Source organism: Panulirus ornatus, chromosome 4 (genome assembly GCF_036320965.1).
Source record: "Panulirus ornatus isolate Po-2019 chromosome 4, ASM3632096v1, whole genome shotgun sequence".
Lineage (NCBI taxonomy): Eukaryota > Metazoa > Arthropoda > Malacostraca > Decapoda > Palinuridae > Panulirus > Panulirus ornatus.
This window is the reverse complement of record NC_092227.1, coordinates 2,609,570-2,623,935: the sequence shown is the minus strand read 5'-3', so window position 1 is coordinate 2,623,935 and position 14,366 is coordinate 2,609,570. Positions and strand designations below refer to the sequence as shown.

General features: G+C 39.4%; 1 protein-coding gene across 1 annotated transcript in view; it reads left to right on the top strand.

Moving 5' to 3' along the window:
• Positions 1 to 14,366, top strand: part of LOC139765086 (uncharacterized) — an 89,385-nt gene that overhangs the window by 13,236 nt on the left and 61,783 nt on the right. Inside the window, exon 2 of the mRNA XM_071692250.1 lies at positions 11,217 to 11,348. Coding sequence (XP_071548351.1) covers positions 11,217 to 11,348 — 132 coding nt within the window. The remainder of the gene's footprint in view (positions 1 to 11,216; positions 11,349 to 14,366) is intronic.

The following is a 14,366-nucleotide window of genomic DNA, read 5'->3' as shown; positions in this document are numbered from 1 at the left end:
CCCTCGCTGGTTCTCACTGTCCCTCGCTGGCTCTCCCTTGTCCCTCCATGGCTCACCGTGGTATAGCTGGTAAATAATTTGAATCACCATGCAAAGGTTATGTTTGGTGTGGGCGTGATTGTGTGCTGGAGTGAGAGGTAAGAGTCTAGTGAGAGTGTGGCTGGGTTGTAAGCCAGGGTGTAGTATGAACTTGGCTGGGTTGTAAGGTCCTGTGTAGTATGAGCTTGGCTAAGTTGTAAGCTAGGTTGTAGTATGAGCCTGGTTGGGTTGTAAACCAGGTTGTAGTAAGCCTGGCTGTATTGTAAAGTAGGTTGTAGTGTGGCCCGTCTGTTGTAAGCCAGGGTGTAGTATGAGTCTAGCTGGGTTGTAAGCTAGGTTCTAGTATTAGCTTAGCTGTAAGTCAGGGTGTAGTATAAACCTGGCTGGGTTGTAAGCTAAGTTGTGGTATGAACCTGGCTGGGTTGTAATCCAGGGTGTAGCATGAGTCTGGGTCTTCACTAGCGGTTATATGGGCTTTAGGCCTATCGTCTGCCAGGGTCATTAAGGCCGTCAGCGCCAGGTTGTTACCACCAAACGAAAAATCTTTTTCTTCAAAATAAATTTAATACCATACACACTCCCTGTACGTGACAGGCGTGTATATATATATATATATATATATATATATATATATATATATATATATATATATATATATATATATATATATATATATATATGATATTGGCCGACATCAGTATAATATTATCCTCTTCAACACGACGACACAATCATTGAGAACGACAGTACGACCAATCAGTACGATGAGACAATCTGTGAAACGACACAAAGGCCATTGAGCACGACGATACGACTCTTGAGCACGACTGTACGACATTTAGGCACGATATATCGGTATAATGGTCTGGTCTTTGACACGAACCTTGGAGGTCTGGCCATAGTTGTAGTTTAAGTGAGTCCTCCCAGTCGTCCGTTTTCTTCTGTTTCCCCTATTTTTTTTTCCACGTCAGTTACAAATGTTACAGTTCCCGGAAGTTCTAATATTTTGGACATTATTTTTTTAGTATTTCATGTACTATACACATAAATGGGGAATGTGGATATGTATAATATATACATGTTTGTCTAGTTTAGCTCCGCATCACCATTATCTTTAGATATCGAGTGATTTTCTTGGAATGTTAAGTAGTTTACATAACACGTAAGGATGATTCGGATCATTATAATATATTGAACGACACTAGATGAGGTGGTAGCAGCGATGGCTATGTGTATCACAGCATGGTTGTCTTTTGTGTGTGTAATTTCTTATTTGTATAGTAGGAATAGTGAGTTGTACAGTCGTGGGGTCCCGTCTCTTAATACATTGTCTCTAATGTCTAGAAACATTTAAATCTTTTGAGTGGTACCCAGCTTCAGTATTTCGAAACAAGTTTATTCCATTCAACAACCACCACTCTTACACTTTTTTTTTTTTTTTTACAGTTTTTTGTGTGATTTCATATAGTGGTCTCTGGTGGTTTTATCCGTGCATATTTCGAAATGTTCACTGCTGAACCAAGTGGTTTAAAACCTTTCTGGTTGTGATGAGGCCCAACGTTAATCTTCTCTCTGCTATGGTATACAACTGTAAGACCTCTGACCTTCCTCTGTAACTCGGGTCTTGTACAATACACATTTGTTGCCCTCATCTGGACCTCCTTTCGTCCACAGTCAACCCAGCTGTTTATCGTTCCCTAGGGGTTGGCCAGTGAAATGGGTACCTGGCTTAGGGTGTATATATATATATATATATATATATATATATATATATATATATATATATATATATATATATATATATATATTCCATAAACCAAAGATATGAACACTTGATATAGAAAACAGTCATTAATCAAGGTGGAGTGGAGGGCTCTGGTCAAGGCTAGGCTGCATGCAGTTATGATTTTACCATAAATACTTTTTTTCCCCCCCAAGAATATTTTGCTGTAACACAAATACGGAGAGATGTGTATATATATATCATTGGATTTAATGACCATAAAAAGCTGGATGATCAGTGAGCATGAGTCCTTAACATGCACGATAATTATACCTCACCTACATTATGAGGTGTGGCCATGAGTAAGGCACTTTTACTCTGGCGAACCTCCCGCGTTGTAGCTTCTAAACAGTGAGGTGAGGAACAATTTAGTGATATTGTTCCATGCTCACTGTGCTAAAAATATAACATATCCATTGTCTTGCCAGGGTCAAGACTATGTTACCTGACAACAGACGAGTTTACCGATTGCTCCAGAATAGGAGGCGGGGGGGTCGTCTGTTAAGGGGTGGGGGAACAGGTCGTCTGTTAAGGGGGAGGGGGCTGTTGTGGCAAAACATTATGTTTCGCCTCGAGCATAAAAGTACAACCTTTCGATACGACATAACAGTACAACCTTTCGGTACGACGCAACTGCAACCTTTCGGTACGACGCAACTGCAACCTTTCGGTACGACATAACAATACAACCTTGCGGTACGACGTAACTACAACCTTCCAGTACGACATAATACAACCTTTCGGTACGACGATACGACCCTCGGATGCGATGGCCTTGGGGATGATATGGAGGTTTTAGGTTCAAAGCCAGACTCCAGGTGTACCCAAGGGTCGCATCGTCGCGTCGTGTTCAAGGGTCATAGCGTCTTACTCATTGGGTAAAGTTTATTGTCTTAAGAATCTAGTGACACTGAAGCTGATGACTTAATCGCATTATTCTAGGAAAGAGACTGGAAAAAAACATGGCTTACAAGACCAGCAGGACCTACCTCTGTGAAAAATAATGGAAACATGTCATCGCATTATCTTTCTGTTTAAAAATTCTCTGCCTTACGTTACGTAGATTCTACTTCTTTGCATGCGGGTAGACTTAAGTAATGACATTGCTCTCACAGCAAAAGATTCTCTTCTCAAAATTTTTGAATTTACATAAAAGAAAAAAAATCCTCATTATAGGCGGTAGATATTTTTTTTTTAGCAGTTTAATTCAGGACACGAAGTAAATCTTCGACTCCATAATTTGACACATATCTATAAACATCTTTGATACATTGACAAATTTACCGAATTGGTATGAACTCTGAAATCCATGAATCGGGTTTCTTAAGCTTTATAGCTTTAAAGAAACCATCACTAATTTTTCCCACAGCTTCCATCATTAAGGTTATTTATTACCCATCGACTCCATACACTGTCTTTGTCAACAAACGCTGGAAGTGCGCTGCCACTGAAAATAATTTCCTCAAACCTTCAAAGTGTTTGTCTCGGACTTAGATTTCTGGTTCAGTTATTTGAATAGATTTTACTTACATACAGCCTGTAGTTGATGATATCACAAGTAGGTATGTTAAACGAGCATGTAAAGAAATAGTTAAGCGTTGCAGGTCGAATGACCTACCTCATAGGTCGCTCGGCTGTTAAACCCAACCAACCAAAGAGTGTATTTAAAAAACATGTTATCTTTTAGCATCGTTTGCGACAGGCAGACAGACCAACTGATCTCTAATTTTCTGGTATTTTTTTTTTTTCTAATTTCTCCAGTCTTCCGTACCTCTGACTGACAACAGTTAGAGTGATGGCCTTATTGGCTCTGGCAATTGATTGGCTTAAAGACCAAACATTGAATGACTGTTGCATAAGTTTCAGCTGGATACATTCCAACAGCGCTTACATACGCCTTTTAGTTGTTTGTCGAAGAACCTGGACTGCGACAAAACAACTAATATACCATAAACAAAAGGTCACAGCAGCAGAATCACAACAAGCAACACAACTCTCAAAACGTGTATCACTGCAACCAGATGTCAGTAACCAGAAACACCAACCACACAAGACAACAAAGTCAAGCTAGTTATCTATTCTAGAAAAAAAAAATGAAAATAAAAAACACAAAGAACAACCGGGTATATATATAAATATGTATATGTATATATAATATGTATATATATAAATACAAGACACATTACGAGAAGATCCAACAAAGTTTATGAATTCAAATGCCAGCAAGGAGACTGCGAGCTCCTTTACCAATATAACCTACGTGGGAAGCAGAACCTGTGCACTGCACTGTCTACAAGATTTCCCACACACCTACGAGAAGGTTTCATCAAATTACATGTCACCAAGGGGGCATAACATTGCCCTCACATGAGCTACAATTGTTAAATCTACCAGCATACTACGCCGTGAACAAGACACCTGCATCTCCCCGGAATGCTAGTTATCGAGGAACAGTAACCCAAAATCAACACACACAGCGCGTGGCCAAGACATTATAGCAACACGTCGCAACCAGTGAGCGCTCAGCGCTACATGCACGTCCGCCTCACCCTGCTACTACCTCCTCCACTGACCTCTCCACACTCCTGAAGAGGATTCATTGGATTTGAATCGAAAGGTTGATACAACCTTTGGAGATAACCTCCCCAACCATCTAACCTCAACTGGTTATTTTAGCAATATGCTTATAAGAAGAACGTATAATTGATGCATGTTTTGTGATCGAAATTCACATACTAGTAAAATCTAACTTAGTTCTGGTATCATATGTTCTTGGATTGAATGATACCAAACTCTTCATAGTCACTTTAGGAACAGTTTCGAAAAAAAAAAGAGTCCTGTTGTTACCCAACATTACTCTCCAGAGGTGCGCTACTTCCAGTAGCAGGGAATGGGGAACTCCTTTGACGAAACAGGTCTCCCAACGGTACAGCCCCGCCAAAGTGACTTTTCTCTTGCCATGTAAGCTCAAGTAGGTGGAGTCCGGTAACACTTTACCTAATATTAAATGGTAATTAAAACAATTCGTAAACACACATTATACCATTACTGGCACAGGGCAAACTGCCTGAAACTGTTGTCGTGGGCTGTTATAGGTGGTTGTATGTACGTACTGTGTCAGATGTGATGAAAAAAAGTCATCTGTTGGAACTGTTAATGATTATTTTCGCTAAATCTCAAAGGTCGAACTTATATAACATCTGCGAATCTGGATAATCTTAAAATGTTTTTCAACGTTCAGTCAGATCTTTATAATTCTTTTTTGGGGGTGAACGATTTTGACATTTTCTGCCAACGACCAGTTGTTTTAGTAGTAGTAGTAGTAGTAGTAGTAGTAATAGTAGTAATGGTAATAGTACTAACTAGTAACGTGCACAGGAGTAACATTTAAAATTAGGATAGACAGAGGTTATTCTAGGAGGAGCAAGAGCAATTACAATTACAGGAATTTCAGAGGTAAAAATAGCAAGAAAAGTGGGAATAGAAGTACCATTAGCATCATTAGTAATGATAATAATAATAATAATAATAATAATAATAATAATAATAATAATAAGCAAACAAACAGTAGCAGCAAAAGTTACAGGAAGAGAACGAAGTAAAACCAGCACCAGTGGTAGCGCAGGAAAACCGACATTGGAAGAAGCTAGAAAGACTAAAGAAACAAGCGGTAACACAGTGGAAGTAACAAAGAAGTGCAGGAAAAATGGCACAGTAACAACAAGATTAAGAACAGGCAGTGTAGCATTTGTAGTAACAGAAGCCGTAGTGCAAATAAGCTGGAAAAGTGCTCGAGTAAAAGAAAAGGCTATAGCCACTACTTAATTTATGCATCCTAATTATGCAGCCTATCACTACAAAATGAAGTCTCCCCTGACAATTAAACGCTTTTCTATTAATGTAGATTATCCATCGCCTACAGCTACGTTCTTAGGTGCGTCGTGTCACAGGACCAAAGCCTGGTATAAATAAATCATGAGACGTGGTTTCAGCTTCGAGAAATGTCTTTAAATATGTATAAACTGGTCCCTCTATTATGTAGAGGAACTAGATTAAGTCAACCTTTTTCGCGTGATAGCTGTTTCAGGACGATATTGTGCAGAGATCAACCTAATTTTATTTTTGTGTCAAGATTCAAGAGTAACAAATTGGGAGTATGTGGTTTATTTATATGGATGGTATGAACACAGTAGAAATATGTTAGGCATTTCGTATGTCATCCTTGGCAGTAGTATCTTACGTATTATTGTATATCTACTTTTAAGGCCAAATAGATAAGATTATTTCAAATGTTTGGTAAGAAAATAGAAAAGGAAGGTATTGTAGGGAATTTTTCAAAGTGAATGCATCATGGGAATATAGAAAAGGGAATTTGACGGGAACTGAGGTAATTTGGGTGTATCGGGTACTGATGATTCATGTAGCCTGCTGCGTCTCTCTTACATATGATTTTGTAAATGAAACTTCGTCCACCACAATACAGAAAGCCCTTTGTTCTGCTGTGTCGTATGAGGATGTAGGAACATTTAGGATAGATATTGTAGATTTGATTATTATATAACATCTTTATGAAGACTGGATTTTAGTCATTTGTCAAACACTTGCCAGTTTCAACCCTGTAACAAGACAGTATGACCCTTGCGTATGTTGGCTTGGCCATCTGGGTTAGGTGAAAGAGTTACGTCAAAGGCTAGGGTATCATACCAGAGGGTCGTATCGTCGTACTGTAAAAGCCTTCATGCTCATACATGATTCAATCTCCAGTAGCTAATCCAAGAAGAGAAGGGATAAGTCAGATTCAAACACTGCTCTGAGTTTGAACTTGACGACGTTGTCCAGCATTTAGTTGTAGTGTGACAGACAATCAGAGAAGCACTGTGAAAGGCAGAAGAGTTCGTATGCTATAGTATGTGCTAACAACTACATTGATAGGAAATGCTACAGATTTACTCCTTGGATTTTTATAATTAATACGACTATTTGTAGCGCATGCGAAGTTGTGAAGGCTTCTCACGGCATGGACCATATGTTTGAGTGTGTGTGTATGATCCTGAACTTATCTGCAGTACCTGAAGATGGAGTTCATTACTAAGAGGGTGGTAGTTATTACTCGACGTTGACGGCCCTATTGTCCAAGGTATTCGATAGGCTCAAAGCCTATATTGTCAACTAACCAATCTCCCGAAGACTGCGGAACAGAAAGTTGACTATTTGAGGGCGACTGTTTGACACTTGGGTACACCAGAAACGTATGAGGAGGAAAGTTAATAAGAAACCTGATGGTGCATACGAGGTCATCTGCATGTGTGATCCTAACAGTGGTGTGGATAAAGGATTTACTCTTCAAAACCTACCTCTAATAAGATTATATATAGTTCATATAGAAGGCACCTCTCCGTCTGTTTCAGCTGCTGGCACGAAAAGACGCCGAGAAGAAGCACTATGTAGTATGGCGAAAGAAAACTGCCGCAGATTTTTTTCTTTTCCTTAGGAAAGTGAAGATGGGAAAAGTTACCGTAACTTTTGACCGAACCCCTCGAGAGCCATGTCATCGTACCTAAGGGTCCTACCGTCGTGTTCACATGTTTACATCGAACGTAAGCTAAAACGCTTTCTTAACCTGAATCCCTTCGTTGGGTGCACCACCAGACATCTTCTCTCCATTACCTCCGCTAAATTTAGATACATATATACATCGCAGTGTGTAATGAGTCAGAGAATCCAGCCAATTCTCTCCCACCCTTACCAAAATAGATGATTACAGCAACATTCACCACGCCCCTGACACCTGGGAGAAATATATATATGTATATTGCCGGACACGAAGCACGTACTACAGTGCAAGAATAAAGAGCAATAGGTTCATTGTTGGTGGGCTTTAAGGGTATCATCTGCTCGGCTCATGAAGTCCGCCATCCTCGAGCTTCATCTCTCGACATTAAAATGCTTAATAATGTTCATTGGTTAAAAAATTACTGTAGATACACCTGCGCTGATTCTACATGTGGCCGTATGGTACTAGGTTGGTTGTTTTGCTTGGGCTTTGGGCCCATGAACTGTCAGCTTCAATCTACCTACATCCAGAAACCAAATGATCTTAACACCTTTTTCATGTTAAGAAAATTCTAAGATCACATACACTGTCACTGAAAATGTAGCCCAGTTGGAGCATAAGATTGAGCTATTCATAATTAACCTTAAACATCTAGAAGTCCGCTAAGTCCCGTCGCTGAAGGTGGAACTGACGTACGCTATGGATTATTGCCTTTTTCTCTCATTTTTTGAGGCTTGTTTCTCGAGCTATGACAATAAAACACAGTCTCAAAAAAAAAAAAAAAATACCCAAGTAAGGAAACCAATTTAAAGTATATCTATATAAAGAAAAGAAAGAACAAAAATGAAGAAACCAGAGCAAAGCCAGAGCAGAGAGCCTGTCCTTGCACGCATATGGCTATTAAAGTAAGACTGAATAAAAACCTGCTCTGTCATGGCGCTAATTGAAACAGTTCACGTGAAACAGCTGTTGGTTTATATGATGACATTTGGTGGTAAATCATTAATAGAGACCAGAACGGAATACGCAGACATTCAAGTAAAGCCAAATTTCCTTAGGACACCAAGGAGAGACTCTTCCTAGCCGGTCTATAAGTCGTGAATGTTTTATGGTCGATGACGCATTAAACATTGACGATCATTGCGCATGCGTCTTTCCTGAAATCGAATGATTTTAAGCAGCAGCAGAAAAAATATTGTATTTTTCATTCCTGGGTATTTTCGTTCATTCACAGAACGCACGTTCAGCATGTAACCATTTATTGACTGGTCTTGGATCATCTTTTGATGTGTATTGTGGCGTGGTTGACGAATGATTTTCTAGTGTCAGTGGATGTGTATATATATTTAGGTGTCTGACAACATCATCTTATATTTCCACAAATTGAAACTTCTCGCTCAGGACAATAAGCAAGGCGAGTAATTTCCTGGTTCCGTTACAGATTTCAGTAACTGCCAGTGTGTTCGGACCCCGCAATTTGGGAAATGAAAGGAGGCTCTGTCCTAGCACTCAGGTTGGCTTTAAGAGGCTGGAAGCCAAATTTTCATGCACTTTGGGCCAATGAAATGGCGTTTTTATGTGATTCTGCTGCATGCAGGTAGGAAGTCAACTTGATCAATTAGACCCCTGACCACAGAGGTACGAATTTTGAGCACAGCCTTAACCACGACGGCACGATGCTTGAGTACAGCGATACGACCCTTAACCACAACGGTTCGACCCTTAACCACAACGGTTCGACCCTTAACCACAACGGTACGACCCTTAAGCACGACGGTACGGATCTTTGGGTATGTTGGCATGACGTTTGACCTAAACCTTATGGGTCAGGTCAAAGGCCAGGCTATCATAATCAAGGATTGTTCCGTCGTATCAAAGGTATGTACCATTGTACCGATGATCGTACCCTCGTGTCCAAAGGGGTTAGAGGCTATTTATCTGTGTCGGTAGACGTACAGAGAGTGTGTGCATGCGTACGTGTGTGTACATGTGAGCGTGTAGGAAGTGTACACTTAAGAATGAACCGAAACTATTATATAATCAATAACTTCCTTTGCCTGACGTTGAACGAAATGACAGCATTCGATCGGCCTGTAGTAAAACCAGATCACCCATGTGGAGGCGTAAGTGCCATTGATACTAGGAAAACCACATAACGCACGTACACCCTCAGCCAGCTAACAAATAGAAACTAATATACATCCTGTATTTGTAACACAAGCAGACGCTAAACATGTATGTATTTATCTTTTAGCAATTGTCGGCTTTCTTAAATGATTTGTTTTCACGATACGACATCAAGGTGTAACAAATGGGAAGCCAGTAATGAAGTTTTACATCGTCTGTACATCAGAATTTTTTTCGTTTTCCCAGATAAGTGTGGCGTAGTCACTTGCTTTAATCTTTACTGTTCTCCGTACTCGACGAGCGTTGCTCATTTGTAGCATCATTTTCAAAGGCAGTATTAATGTTCCAAGGCACAGTAGCCAACTGGAAAAGATTAGCAATCACATTAGCCGCAGATCGTCCTAGTCGTCGCAATTTTGAATGTTTCGACGAGAAAATGTCAAGTTTTCTTTTACTTTCTTTTGCTGCCGCAAGTAACTGCTTTCATGGTGCATCTGTAGCACACAGGAAGCTGGACACGTCCACCGAGAGTTATGAAGTGAGCTGATATGAAAATTTATTCTTATTTGAAGTATATGTTGTGGATTTTGGGTTCCTGGTCGTTGACCAGTCGATAGGAATGAAACGAACAAAGTATACCAATAAACACATATCTCGGGTAACGAACACGTATCACGCATCTCTATCAGTCGGGAAATGCTGACATGCACAATCAGATTGGGAATACATTCTGATCTGGGTTAGGATAGTTTAGATTTTGTTAGGTCAGGGAAATAAAAAAAAACCCACACACACACACACACACGCACTGAGATGTATATTATACAACTCCAAAAACCCTTTCATGAAGAGGCCCCTAGTGCTATATAAACTTCAAAACTCCCTATCCAGCGGCTCCTGCAGCTTCAAGGGTGCGCTGCAGTCAGTAGCAGGTATATGATGAACTCATTTGCAAAGAGGTCTTTAACGAGACTTTACTTCGCCAACTGACGATGATACAGCCACATCAAAGGTGACTTTTCACTCCCGGTGTAACCTCAAGCAGGCGGAGTCCGGTAACTCTCTCTCTCTCTCTCTCTCTCTCTCTCTCTCTCTCTCTCTCTCTCTCTCTCTCACGTGCGTTTGAGGTTGTTGTTGAGCTGTGGGTATCGTTGTAAATATAGCATTGTTTACCGTCATTGTGATCATTATGTCATTAAAATTTGCACTATGAAACCGTGTTATTTACCACGGGAAAATTTCTGGGTAGTGTGGCTGTTTTACTGTTTGCGATTGGTTCATGATGTCCCTAAAGGTTCAATATTCCACTGTCTAGTTTCTCAATTACGTTGTTTTTCTGCAATGATTTTTGTTTTTTCTATATTTTTTGTTAGCACTAATTTTTCGTTATCTCTTCAAGGTCATCAGTAAATTAGTAGCTTAGTCCATGCATCCACCTCTCATTTTCTGTCGTGTATATTGACCGTGTAAACAGTTTCCACAGTAGTCAAAAGCCATTAAATCTAATAACATATGTCTGTCCTTTAATGCTTTATGAGGAAAACACTGGAATTATAATACATTTGCATGTTGGTAGATGATGTTTATACCAAATCCTTAAAGCTGACACGATATTGCTCTTTGCTGTACACCAAACTTAAGTAGCGACCTCGAACTTCACCCCTGACCTTTTCTTTCCATTGTTGGTGGTATTATTTAAAGCATTTCTTTCAGATCCATTGCCGATGAAGATGCGCGCGCTGCCTCAGAGCTTCTGGCTACAGCCCAACAAGAACAACAACCTCCCGCCATCTTGTTCCACCCTCCCACCGCTCATCCTAGGGAAGGACTCCAGCGACGTCATTGGTCAGTTTGTATCTGAGAACTCTTGCGCCGATTGGCTCGCTAATTGACGCCTCACCCCGTTCCTCATCTTCTATAGTCACTTTGTTAATGTGGTTTGTGGGCTTTTTTGGGTGAGACTTTGCAAATACTTTGAGTAAAATGGTATATGATTTCACGTCTGTGATGTAAAATAGTGGGAGTTAATGGCTTTAGATTGTTATATATTTAGGAAAGCAGGTTCACCAGCAGTATCATTATTATATGCAATTATACTCCTAGACATTATCGTTTGATCTTAATTACTGTATAGATTTTCAGTTAAGTGATCTAGTTAAGAAAATAAGTGCAATCAAATTTCGTAAGGTATATGTGGACTTTATAATGGTGCCCGTCAGAATTTTCAAGATTATTTATTCATCAGAAATCTCTCCAGTTATCATGGATTCTGACCACCATACTTAATGACAATATATCGATAGATATGCGTATGATATCCATGATAGATTTGTCCAGTTTTTGAATTGCTGATATGACTGCAGTAGAAACGTATCGCAAAAGTAAGCGTATTTCATCGTTATTGTATGTGTTATGGAATTAGCTTTGGCACCTGAAAGGGTTATTAAAGGTCATGCGTTTAGTGGCTATATCAAACTTGACGTAGAAAGACTCTTTGACCCTCGCAGTTGATAATTATTTTTCTACATAACGCTTCGGAATAGTTTCTAAGAGAAAACAAAACACAGGATATTCACCTCTGTTCCCTGCAGTGGTCGTCGTCCTGGGTAACACTGACAACAGAGAGACCGACCTTCACGGAAGGCCTAGCTGGCTGTATTGATTGCTGGAGAAACACTTGCTGAGCTTCAGTATAATGAATAGGTGTCCCTCGGCCGACGATTGACAGATCTAAGGAGACCTAGGACCATCAGAAGTGTATAAGACATATAGCTTCACATTGCGTACATACATGGCGAGTAAGGGGATGGATTAGATGAATTATACCTCTAAACCTATGATGAATTTTGAAGCTCTTCTACTTTCGCCTTACAATAATCTAATATCCCAATGGGAAAGTGGATGGACAACTTTGATTCAACCAAAGAAATATCAGTAATCAGTAACATCAGGACTCTCATAAAAATGTGGACATACCATAATTCATATTTTATGTGTTACCCTTGGCGAAGTTATATTATCGCCAGTTGACGACTCAGAATACAGTCTCATCAAAAACTTTCTTGCTTTAAAGTAGTCCACCGTGCCCCTGCTACTGATGGTAGCGCAAACCTTAGGCCATAGGAGGCCCTGGAAATACACCAGGACCCTTTCAAAAAAGTTCTGTTGTAATATATATATATATATATATATATATGTATAAGATTTCGAAAGAATAATGAAATCTTTATTTGTAAACGTGTCAGTTATTTTCATCAGGCGTCCGTGGTCTGTCCTTTGTGGCATTGTGGCCTGAACGCTTGATTTCTAGCTCTTACGATGGTCAGCGGATGGTCTCTGTTCGTCAAGGCGCAGAATTAACCCATTAGTATCTGGTTCTGTTGGGTTTTGCTTCCTTGCTCTTTTTTCTTTTTGATGTTTTCGTAACGCAAAGTACGTTAGCTTCGGAAGTGCTTGCGACGATTGTGATAAACATCGACAAAACTTGCCACTCACTGATGAATTCATTTGGCCGCACTGACTCATTAATAGTAAACCTTTATTCATTATCCTTTTGTGATGAATATAGAAAACTGTTGGTCGGTTGGTTATTTGAATTAGAAAAAAAATTGACTGCCAGGGTCATTAAGACTGTTTACGTCAAGTTATATGCAACAGTTAGAAAATTCTTGAACACATTTTGGTATTCAAGATAAGCCTAGGACAATGCACGCCCACGCAATATATGTTTTAAGCAGTATAATATGAATGTCTCGGCTGCTGACATGATCTATAATTTATCTTTAGTGACACTGGGATATGTTCAGAGTGTTTCCCGCCTTGAATAAGATAATCAAAGCATATACACTTTTCTTTGTGTAGAGAATGTCTGATGCCTTTAACTTTTTGTCAGTGAATTTCTTAACGCTACCTCGCTAACGCGGGAAATGGCGAATAGTTTAAAAGAAAAGAAAAAAGAATATATATATATATATATATATATATATATATATATATATATATACATATATATATATATATATATATATATATATATATATATATATATATATATATATATATATCATTTGATCACGAGTTGTAACAAGTGGAGCCTTACACATCACATACAGCCGCGTTTTACTCACAACAGCAAGGTTATTCGCATCGATCACAGAGCCAAGGTTGTGTGTGTGTTGTATGACTCTCGCCTACACCTCCTGAACACTAGCGAACTCGTAAAAAGAAACTGTTAGTTCTTTCTGTTGGGCAATTATAGGTTTTATCTCCGTCCGCTAGAAGGACCATATTACACTAAGCGATTCTTATTCATGAAAGTAATGGGACAACTTGGCGCTCACGTCAGACGTCAATACTGGACGTCAATTTTGAATGATACGAGCAAACAGAAAACGAACGTTTGGTAGAGTTTCGCTCGCTCGCAGTGGAGGAAAAGACCCACATCGCAACTGACAGTTGTACATAGAATGAGCCTCTAACGGCCCATGATGATCAGTTCCTGAAACGCACTCATTCAAATTATTTCAGAATATTTTAGTAATTTATATTTTCACAGTATTCAAGGATAGGCTCTTGTGCTTTTTCATGACACAGGTCAGCTTAGAACTTTTATTTCATATTATTTATGATCATTCATTCTCTATTTCGATTAACTAGTTTTCCACTTCATTTGAAATACATTTGTTGTTTTTTATGTTTTACTACTTTATCCAGCTCTCATGCTTCATCGGTCTGTCCTAAATGGGGATTATTTTTTCCCCGTTACTCGAGCCTTCGGCATAAATTCCAAAGTAACAGAGTGGTAGATTGACCGCAGCCTATCATGAAAAACTACAAGACAGCCCTGTGGACCGCCGGCCCTTA